The sequence below is a fragment of the Lotus japonicus genome, chromosome 1 (assembly GCF_012489685.1).
Source record: "Lotus japonicus ecotype B-129 chromosome 1, LjGifu_v1.2".
Classification (NCBI taxonomy): Eukaryota; Viridiplantae; Streptophyta; class Magnoliopsida; order Fabales; family Fabaceae; genus Lotus; species Lotus japonicus.
The window spans coordinates 68218924-68230880 of record NC_080041.1 but is presented as its reverse complement, the minus strand read 5'-3'; the positions used below and the strand labels follow the sequence as shown (position 1 = coordinate 68230880).

Below are 11957 nucleotides of genomic sequence, written 5' to 3'. Positions count from 1 at the left end.
CAATTGACATACAGTTAAGTATCGATTTTTAATAGTCGCTAATGTTTATGGTAGTTAAAAATCGTTATTAATATGTATGTGAACTAAATATCAAATAAGATGAGCTTCTTAACAATTGTGGGAAAGGGTGAGCTTCTTAAAGCTCTCATTTCTCACATGTGGGAAAGGGTGAGCTTCTTAACAAATAGAGAAACTCGGTATTAACTATTAAACATAAGCCATTTGGGCTTAGTGATCTTTCTATTGGGCTTGCTAGTCCAGCTTGTAGAAATTTTAATTAGGTCTAACACAGTGTGGGCCCAATGCTAGTTCTACCAAATTTGGACTACGCATAACGCCAATTACAGATCTCCGATCCATGGTTTAGCAAGCAACAAGCCCACAAGCGAAATAGCACTTTGGGCTGTTCTTTTTCCTTCTGCAAACATTTGTAAATACAAAAAAACTAGTTTACCTCAATGATGTTTCTATATTCTTTACCTGTGTTATGATCGAGAAGACAAGTTTATAAAAGAAAAAAAATTTATAAGTTAGCTAGTGTTAACAATATGAGTGTAAAAGAAATAATGAAAAGTAAAATTGAGCAGCACATGTTTTCATTATTTGAAAAATGTTTTGAGAATGAACAAATCATTGGCCGTAATGTGTCCATCAAAAGCTACTGAAATCTGTTGTTTATTTTCATGATTTAACGCGCGCGTGTTTTATATTTTTTTTTAGCTCATGCTATTGCTTGTTGAAAATAATGACTAATTATCTCGTCTTGAGTATTCATACTAAACGGTAAATAAATTGCCACAATATGTGCTCCATTCTCAAAGGCAAGAATCAAACCCCTCAACCTCTTTTTTTTTATCGGTTCCCCTCAACCTCATAGTTAAAGGATTATGTGAGCTAACCACTACCTTACATCTTATGGTCGGGGCCTGTTTTAGACTTTGTTATTATATTATTTTTGACATATTTGAAACTTCATACGATTTTAATTAAGATTTTTTTTTTTTTGCCTCGGAAAATTTAATTAAGATTTGTTATGGGTAGGAACTCCTATATTTTATTGTTTATTGTTTTAATTGGTCTACCAAATGATACCTTTGTTTTGTTTGTTTGAGACAACTTGCATGTTATGTTAGTTATTGACATATTCGAAACTTATTTTGATTTTAATTAAGATAGGTTTGGTTATGTGTCTATTGAGATACCATGCATAGTAGCTTCACCTAATTTTCTGAAGCATAAAAAAGATAGCCTCACCTAAGTAGTGAGTCACACTTCAAGTTCAATAAGCACAAAGACTAGGCAGGATCAGTTTACAAGCTTTCACAATTCCACTTATAATAGTCCGGCCTAAGGAGGGGCAAATAGATGACTCTAATAAACACAAAGTCTAGCCTTAAACGAGGAGATCACGTATATATGAACCAAAGAGAAAGAGACATATAACTCTTAGATTAAGTAGTTGTGTGTAACCCTCACATTTATTAGTCAATCATTATCATTATAGGTAAGAATCATTATACTAATAAAAAAAATTAATGGTCCAATAAATCACATGATAAAATGAAATAGTTCTGAGGTCAAAAAACAATCTTTTGAATCTATTAAAGCCTGGGATAATAGAGATTTGACAACTTCACTCTAACGCTAGCTAAACTTGAGGAACGCTAAAGTTGAGGGCTAAACTGTATGCTTGTGGGTGAATCAGACTCTTGGAGTTTGGATAGAACAGTTATGTGCAACAAATTTTTTATTTAATATTCTAATATTGAGAACATTGTTTTTTCATCTATGCCAAACTCAATTCAGTCTGAAGAGAACCTAACCCACTAATAAGCAAGTCAAGCTGAAGAGAAAATTTTGCCGATTCAACCCAATATATACAGAAGCTAAACAATTGTTTAATTTTAAAATCAAATATTGGTTCAAATAGTCATACATTTATATACGTATAAACTACATATAGGCTTATAGCTATGATCACTGAATGGAGAATCAGATGTCATCCTTCTATTGTCCTCTAGCGTCCTCCAATTGTCCTCTTGTCTTGCAAATACCACACTAATTTTATTAGTATATGTTGAAGATAATGAAAGCACTATTTCACCCTGCAATTGCTCTTACGAGACAGCATGCTGTTAGGAGTTTATATAGTACCAAAGACACTGGTTACTTTGAACAATGTGGTTGACTAATTTTTCTTTAACCAAAATTTGTGAGGTTTAGGAGTATGTTTGGCAAAATTGACGGATAAAATAATAATAATTAGCTTCAAAGTAAAAAACTATTAAAGTAACTGATTAAATTGGAATTGTTTGGTAATTAAATTGTATAAACTAATTGTTGAACTAGTTATAAGTTATAACACACATATAATACTTTACTTCATGCATAGTTTTCAAACTCGGTCCGGCCCGGCAGCTCAATGGGTCTAACTGCGAATCATTGATTGAATTGGTTGCAATGTTGTATAGGATATGTATTAACTCGGATCCACTCCGAATAATTATATCTTCACACCTCATCTTTGAGGTGTGGTGTGGGGAGGTGGAAGAGGAGAGAGATAGAAAGAAATGAGAGAAAAAATAAAGATGTGATATTTGATTTGATTGTTAAAGAAGAGAGAAATAGATATAAATTAAGGTGGAAAAGAGGTGGAGATGTGTGTATATATCATAACTCATCTACTCGTACCTATGATGCACGGACACCTCTGAGATATGGAGTATCCTAGTATCGGACACCGACATGACACCAATACTCGTACAACATCGACACGACACGTCTAAGACACTTCTTGCAATTTCCAAATAAAATAATATTTTTTGCGACTTGAACACTTGAGCCGACATCACTTCTTGCAGTGTCATGTTTTCTTTGTAAAGATACCAACTTACATTGACGTTGGGAATGTCAATATATCTATCCATCTATCTATCTACACAGAGACACGTAGCACGCACGTGAACGCACATAGCACGTGCGAGCGCACACACACATTTATGTATATAAGCGGTGTCCTTGTGTCATACTTTTTGAAAATTTAGTTGTATCAGGGTATCGGTGTCATGTTGTGCCACTGTATCGTGTCAGAATCAGTGCTTCATGGATTTGTGCACCATTCAATTGTGCGTATTTTAAAAATGTGACTAGCAGTAACCAACCAAGTTATTGCGGACACCCAAACTTTAAACTTGAGTGTCACAAATATATGAAAATAATTGAGATAAAATCCCAGAAATCCTTTGTCATAGATATTAGTTTTGATTCTCAAATGTTCAAAATTGCAACTTTTTTTATAAGCAATGATTAAATATATAAGACTAGCACAAGGGTGCTAGAACTTGAACATTGATAAGCAGTGATTAATTGCAACAGTTTTGACGCCTCTTGTATAAGTTCACCATAGTCTGCAATATATATCTCATAAATTGCAACATTTGATCTTTTGAACTTGAATGACACTTGTCCCCGGCATTTTTCTAATGTCATCTTGGATTTGTCATTCTTCAGTAACACCACAAATGATGATAATTATACTTTATTATACGATTATGATCCTCTTCCGTCCACATATCCTCTGAAATATGCATCTATATCTTTTAGTTGCATCAAGATGGTAATATTCATAATGGATACTTTGTTCCAACTACAATTGTGATGAACATAGTGGATCTGGGGTGCAAAGCTAATATCACAGTTCTTGCTTTAAGAGATGTTTACAACCTCACAAATGGCGATCAGATGGAAGTTGTTTTAGCTAAAAGATTTGAGGTTAAGTGGCCAAGTGGTGTGAATGGAGGAAAATGCAATGGTTGCATGAAATCTAGCCGAAGATGTGAATACAATGCATCTAGAAATTATGTATTTATCGGTCGTTGCCTTAATCGACAATCTTATGGTGTCACTTGTAGTGAAACCACACCAACACCGACACAATCACCACGCTATGCGCCACATTCAGAATCAAAACAGACTCATCCTAAAACGAGTATGTTCTCTTCCTTTTCTGATTTTGATTAGGTACATTAAGCGGTAATTTTTATTCGTTTAGGCGAAATTCCTTTATGAAGCCTTTAGTGAAAGTACATAAATTATGTGGTTAGATTTAAGTAAATATTTACCTTCAATCCACACAACTAATTTATCTCTCATTTCATTAACTTTTGTAGGCAAATGGAAATGGTAGGGGAAAACCATCATAAGTAATGGATCCCATTTTTCTTCCTAATTTATTTTTCATGTATTTATTTCACTGACTATTACATATTAATTGAAATGTAATGTGGTTTCTAGGCTATGTTTCTTGTCTGCTAGTAGGAATTGTTGTAATCATAGTCATACACTTCTATAGGAACGGTGAAGGCCAAGTGATATGTGCACCGACGTTCCAGTTAGGTTTCATTATCCATAATTAGTAAAGTTGTGAGCTTTAACTATCGTAGCCTCTCCAAGATTCTTCAATGTATGGGGGTGATGTGTTGCGATCTGGGTTAAGTGGTGAGGATGGTACTCTGATTCAGGTTAAGTGAGAGACACCGATACAGAACAAGTTCGAGAAAAAGAAATGGAGTTGAGGGAGAGGGGGAGACACTACCAGAAATTAATCTGATGAAATTAATGGAATTGATGCAACATACGTCACATCATATGCTGCAAACTCATCATTTTCCAAATGATTCTACAAGCATGAACTAAGATATTGTATATTTGTTTGTGGCAAAAAAAATTTACCCTATTTTTATTTGGAAACTTCAATAGTCCCATTTTTTAAGATTTTTAAGAAAAAATTAAGTCATTAAAAACCTACATGTCACTAAGGAATGGAAATCAGTGAAAATTTAATTCAAAGACCGATACCAATAATTCGCTATAGTTCAAGGACGAAAAACATATTTAACCTATATAAAAATTGATAATTTGTACGATCTACTCCCTCCATTCCTTTTTATAAGAGTCAAATTAAAATGCATCTTGGTACTTTTTTTAAGAATCAACTTGAAGTTTGTAGGGCATTAGTTATTTTTTGACAAACTTACCCTCATTTAATTGAATTTTCTCTGCAACACATTTAATAGAAATTTTAAAAGGTGGGTTGGGGCAATTTTGAAAAATTGATATAAATTAAGAATACATTTAATGCTAAAAACCGCTTTAACTACATTTCTTATATTGACTTTGAGAATGTCAATATATCTAACTATCTATACACACGCACGTAACATGTATATAGCATGCACGAGCGCACACACATTTATGTATATAAGTGGTGTTCCAGTGTCCTACTTTTTAAAAATTTATCGTGTCAGGGTATCAATATTGTGTCATCTCGCAATTAGTGCTTCATAGTACAGACTTAGTGGGTTAACTGCGACAAATTTAGTGGCATATTTCTTTTATTAGTGGGTTAACTGCTAAAAAATTAGTGGCATATTTCTTGTAAGTTATTATCATATAATTTTTTTTATTGTATGAATGTTTAATTAAGTAAAATTCTATTTAAGTTTAATCAAATAAACTAAAATTTATTTCAAATTATAAATTTTTTTATTTTTAAATTTCTAAATGGAATTTAAATGATTGTTTGAAATAAAAGAGTAATTTACAGGATTTTGCTGAAGAAAAGCAAGGATAAATGAGAAATTTAATAAAAACAATAAGGTCAAGAATAAAAAATTAAACTGAAAAAGCTGTCAAAGAAAAAAGTAGTATTTCAAAAAACTATACACGTTATTGAACTAAGCTAATTCACCACATACTTCTATTCTAATCAAATATCTTATGCAAAAATTAGTTGCTAGTTTGTTTCTTGCGGTAGTGTCTCGCCTTTATGCAAAAATTTCCTTATAGATGACATATCAGAAAAGCATGCAAGTTTCCTGATCATCTCACGATTGCACTTGTTGCCAGTAAATTGATTCTCAATGATCAAGACACATTTCAGAAGTCAAAACCGGTCATAACTGAAATAAATAACCAGATTAAAATTTTGCGGAAAATGTCAATGATGTCAACACATGTGCTTACTTGATTAATGAGCCATTGAATTAAACAATTTACAGGCTGAAAAAACATTAATGTCATGTCCTTTTTTCCCCCATGAAATTTTGGACATTTCAACTGATGACACTTTCTTTCAAGGTTCGTTTTATCTACCATTTCTCCTACATCATAAACCCATTAATCATGGAAGCATGGTCAAAACCAGCATCATCATGTTATACGGTTTTAGCAGGAAACACAGAGAGAATTACTGTACTGCAGTTCTCAGGTGGAACAGCAAGAAACATTTAAACTGCATTGGCTGAATTTAAATTAGATTAAATGTTTGAACATCACCATTTAAGTCACGGGGTAGTAAGATTAGAAATCCACATTCACTCAGATAAATTAACTGAAGATGGATCCTGTAATAGTTTATCTCAATAATATGATTACATAAAGCAAAATCTAATTGATCAGAGATTTACATATAGGATTGAACTTTTCAATCTAGAAAAAAATTAAGATACAAGGGTATGGATGATTTCCATTTGCTAATGACAAACTAAACCATCCAATCTATTCTCTCCCCTCCTCACCAACTCGTGGGATTCATATTCATATGAACAAGTTTATTGCAGAGTTTCGAGACACTCTTAATTACATATAGTTTCACTTAACTTGTTAATCTTTTGGGAAAAATAGAAAATGCATTTTCTGTATGGTGTTTCTGTCTTCTTCTATCCCTGATATGGGACAAAACTGGTATATTTCATCTGTTTCTGTTTCAGTTTAGAACATTGGATATAAGTGAGGCAGAAGTTTTGGTAGTTCATTACCTAAGGTCTTTTCTGCTGATTCTGTTTCTGATTCTGATACTCTCTGATTAGAAGTTCAGCATAAAGAATCTCATTCCACGCATCAGGAACACCAGGAAGGCACCAGTGACTGCAGTCTTGGAACATCAATGGTGATTTCATTTCTTCCGGTGATAGGTTTAGCTTCCTGTACATTGAAGGATGACCATCCTTTCTGAAATCTGTCAATCTAGTGATATTGAGGTAGGTCACATGGGTTTTCATATTCTTCAGCACCTTCTCCAAAACCCTCATCTTTGGTGGGTACTCTGTTAGGTACTTCTCATTATCAATAGGCACAGTTTCATGATCACATTGTCCACCAGAATTCCACTGCCCACCACTGAAACAGAAAAGTTTCTATTATCAGCCAGTTTCCTAGTTCCAGAGTCTCTCTAATGAGTGTGAAGAAATATATCCCCAAGTAATAATGAAACTAAACAAGTATAAAAATTCACCACTTTCATTTCATTTTGACTTTACCTGAAATGGGAAGCAGAATAGCCTCTGAAGAGGACTATGGACTTGGATGGATTTACGTTGGCGTCAACCCACCTGCTCCAAGTTGTTATAGCTTTCCGGAATGCCTCAAGAACATTTAATTCCTCATAGACATGGCTACCTTCTTGGTAATAGTCCTTCCTGGAAATTTTCAGACATTTTTATTCATATTCAGAACAAGGTTTCCTCTGAACTTGAAATTTAGAAAACAATTATGCAACCACTCTAAAATGGAAGTTATAGTGCCTTTACCCTTTAGAAGTTTTATCATGAGTCCACCAGTGGCCAGTGTTGAAGACAATAATATCTGCATCTTTATATTGAGATGATGATCTACCAACTAAATCGAGACGAAGCGTTTCCTTCTTTGTCCCGTTCTTATCAGGCATTTCCCACTCTTGAACCAGGAACGGGGATACAAAAAGCTCCACGGTGAAGTTATAATCCTAAATTAACAACAAACCAACAACATGAGGAGCAAATCCAGACACACCCAAATATAGAAAACTAGATCTCCGGAGAATTCAATACTCACTTTGAATATGAATGAATAAGAGGCCTCTCCTCTGAAATGGACTCTGCCATTAGCTTCATAAACTTTGCTTTTATCTTTCACAGCATTTCTCAGTATGCAAATCAGAGACTCCCACATGTTCCTATTGAGGGAATCACCAACGAACACGAGACGCTTGCCTCTCAATAAATCCAGCATTCGATGCCCATCCAACCTATTATCAACAATTCAACCCACTTGAGATCCCAAAATAAATGGCAAAGGGCCCAATCCAGTAAAATCCAACATAACTTGACCAAGTAAAACACAAACACAATAAAGACAAATCTGGTTGAATTTCCACAAACACAAAACATTCATAAGATAGAAAAACATAATACCAGAACAAAACAGCACCAAGACAAATACCATTAATAGCATATTTAAATCAGCTTCTCTTTTCTCAGAATCAATTCCTGGACTCATAGGCTACTTGAGCAGAATTGATTTTGACTTGAAATTCAATTGTAAAACAATTTTCAAACAAGATTTGACCAGATTTGCATACCTTGGGAGCTTGCAATCCTTGGGCTGCCACTTGTATTTCTGATAGTCCTTATCAGGCCTTCCATTTCGAATACAGTTGAACTGTTCATCGATGATCATAGAGCAAGAACCTGGCTCATAGAGAGGGTAAGATTCATCCCTAACCCACTCTCCATGAAAGAAATCACACTTCATCAGAGACTGCATCAACTCCTCCCTCTCCCTATTCCCATCGCTCTTTTTCCTCGCCAGAGAAGCCGTATAATTCTTCGACACAGCAACACCCTTCCCCGGAGAATCGGAACTCAAATTCTGGTGAGGCTTCAACGGAGGAGGATAAGCCACCGGAACACTGGATGCCGGAGCAGCAGCATCAGCAACACTTGTGGTTTGGTTTTTCACCGGCAAGCTTGCAACCGGAGAATTCGAGTTGGAGATCGTGGTCTGGTTCGTGCTGGGAGCAGAAACTGCATCTCTGGTTGAATTCACTGATCTCTGAGTTTGGTTTTGTGAAGCGGTTGCTGCCAATGTTTCTGTGCTGGTTTTGGGATTAGGAGATGGAGAAGGAGCATTGCTAGATCTAGAACTGTTGCTCTGCGACGGTGAAGGATTTGGGGATGAAGAAGGGGAGTTAGGGAAAAAGTAGGAGAAAATGGAAGACAGTTGAGATTTAGAGGAACCGGTGGTGGTGGTGGTGGCGGTGGTGGCGGAGGAGGAGGAGGAGAAGATGTTGGTGAACCAGGGAGATGAAGCGTTAGGAGAAGGGGAAAAAGCTAAGAAAACAGTGAAAGCGATGAAGACGAGCATAAAAACATAGGCAAACGCAACGGTTTTTCTGGGTTTGAGGATTGAGAAGAGGCTTCTGAGGTCGGTGACGACGTTGCCGCCGCCGATGGGAATGTACTTGGTGGCATCAGCCATGAAGGAAGTGTTATCAGAGATGATGATGATGATGATGAGAGAGAATGTGGTGGTTACTGTTCAAGTGTTGTGTGCAGTTACAGCACATGAATGTGTGAGGAATTGAAACTGTGGAAGATAGAACTTAGAAGAGAGAACAAGAGTGGGTGAGTGATGTTTGGCCAATCACACTATCACTAAAATCTATGAAGATTGAAGTGTGTTTAGACTTTGGACTACCAACATGACTAGGGTCTATAGTGTGGAGAGAGAAGAGCAAATCATGGTAGTGAAAGAGGAATAAATAAGAGAGGGAGGAGAAAGGGTAATTTGATTTGGGTGCCATTTATTTTCCTTTTAATAGAGAAATTTACTAACTCAAATTTCTTCCAATCTTCCTTTTCTATCTCCACCTCCCTAATTCCCAAGTCTATACTAAAGACTTTCTCTATAAGACAAAACTTACCTAAGTGTTTCATGGGTGTTTTTTTATGTTAGCCTCATGAAAAACTCAATTACTAACTTTCTTAGTGTTTATTACTATATAAATTTCCCAAATTCTCCTCTCTTTTTATTATTAGTTGAAATTTATGTATATTCTATCAAACTATGTGTGTGGCTCATATGATGCAATGGATCATATACAAATTTCAACCAATAAAATAGACAACATATACTAGTGAATTGACTCATGTACACAATATTTTAGACTATGTTTGGATATATGTTGGTATCAATACAAGTAAATGCTAGCAACACTTTAAAACAATTAAAGGATTTACTCTTTTGTATATTGAGATAAGCGTTACATGTTACATTTAACTAATATTCAAACACACATCGTTTTAGGTAAACGGTATGATATTTTAATATTTTGCTAGCCGTAGAGAGATATTTTCTTTTACGTAAATATACCTCATTTCTAATTAATATTAGTGTATCTCATAAATATGAATCATGCAAAACGAAATGTTGAGAAGGCATAAAAGAGTTCATAATCATAGCCTCTTAATCATAAATCTAGTAGTTTTTTTTTTTTTTTTGAACTTATAAATCTAGTAGTTAAAAGGGCTTGATTTATATCTCACTCATCCAATGTCAATCTAGGTGCACATGGTGGTGTATTTTTATTGAATCAATCCCCTTTCACATTTTGATTCTTGAATTAATGTAAAATTTAGGCTAAAAAGCACTTTTGACCCCTGATGTTTCAACTATGTGCAGATCATACCCCTCCTCTATTTTTATAAAAGAATCTACCCCTCATGTTCCCAAAAGGTAACTCTGTTACCCTTCCGTTAGAGAGATGTCAAAAACCTAATGGAATGCTGACCTGGTATTTTATTTTCCTTTTTCCATTAATCCACGTGTCATTCAAAACTGAAAAAGAAAAAAAAAAAAGAAAGTATAGAGGTCACACGCCAGGCACGTGAGTGGAAAAGGGTTTCGAAACCCGATTTGGGGGATAAGGGTTACCCAAATCCCTAACTTCTGAAATTGGAAGACAATAGAAATGGGGTTTTGAATCTGGTTTGATTGATCAAGCACAAACAAACAAATAGGTAACCAATTAAGATTATAGAAACAAAAAGTGAATTGTAGGGAAAATTTTGGGCAAAATAGCTCACCCACCAGATACGAGTGTGGAAACAAAACAAATCAAAGTGTGATTGGAAATCCTCACCTTTTTTTATTGTATTTCGATCATCTGAGTTTCGAAGGGAAGGGGTTTTGAGAGGGGTGATTAAAAAATTAAAATTTTCTTCTTCCTAAAATATCTTCAGCGTGCAAGGTGAGATTTTGTGCCGGTTAGGAGAGTTTTGGATATAGGATTATGAAGAACATGGGTGTTTGTATGAAGAACCAAGCTTCAACCTTGATGAAAACTCAGTTGAGATGAGAAGGTGGCTGAAACACATGTTTCTGGTTTCTGAGTTTTCTGGGTTTAAGCTTTTGGCTATGAAGTTTGTGTGCTGTGAGGAAGAAGAAGCATGTGTGGGGTTGGAAGGGAAGAAGTAGAGGTCAAGAAGACCCACTGGTCATGGAGCTGCTTCTTGAAAAGTTGCTCATTCTCACCTTGGTTGATTCGCTCTTTCTCCCTCTCCTTTCTCCCTCGCCGCTCCGTTCTCGTTCTTCTGTTCTTGTTCTCTTTGATCTTCGATGGATATGGAGCCCTAAATCCCCAAATCGGGATTGAATCTCTGTTTTTTCTTTTTCTTTTTCAACTTCAAATTACACGTGGATTAATGGAAAAAGAAAAAAGAAAATCCAGGTCAGCATTCCGTTATGAAATAAACGCCTCTCTAACGGAAGGGTAACAGAGTTACCTTTTGGGAACATGAGGGGTAAATTCTTTTATAAAAATAGAGGAGGGGTATGATCTGCACAAAGTTGAAACATCAGGGGTCAAAAGTGCTTTTTAGCCTAAAATTTATCATTTTGATGCATTTAAGAGTGTGTTTGATACTTTGATTTACCATTGAGAAATCTTAAAATCAATTTTATGTGGGAACACTAATACTAGTACTCGTTAGTCATTCTAAAGATTTGTTTTCATATTAAAATCAATTTTGGTATAAGCTGGAAATAATAGTTTAACATGAATACATGATCGATCAATTGTGAAATATTATAACTAAATCTCACAACATTACAAAAAAAAATCACGTTTTCATAAACAT

The 11957-nt window shown here is 35.1% G+C and overlaps 1 protein-coding gene across 1 annotated transcript; it reads right to left on the bottom strand.

Moving 5' to 3' along the window:
* Positions 1-6387: 6387 nt before the first annotated feature.
* Positions 6388-9609, bottom strand: LOC130742548 (protein trichome birefringence). The gene is made up of 5 exons (XM_057594645.1): positions 8399-9609; positions 7873-8065; positions 7590-7783; positions 7320-7478; positions 6388-7179 (listed from the first exon to the last, which is right to left on the bottom strand). The coding sequence occupies exons 1-5, from the start codon at positions 9295-9297 to the stop codon at positions 6819-6821; spliced, it is 1806 nt and encodes a 601-aa protein (XP_057450628.1). The 5' UTR covers positions 9298-9609; the 3' UTR covers positions 6388-6818.
* Positions 9610-11957: the final 2348 nt, after the last annotated feature.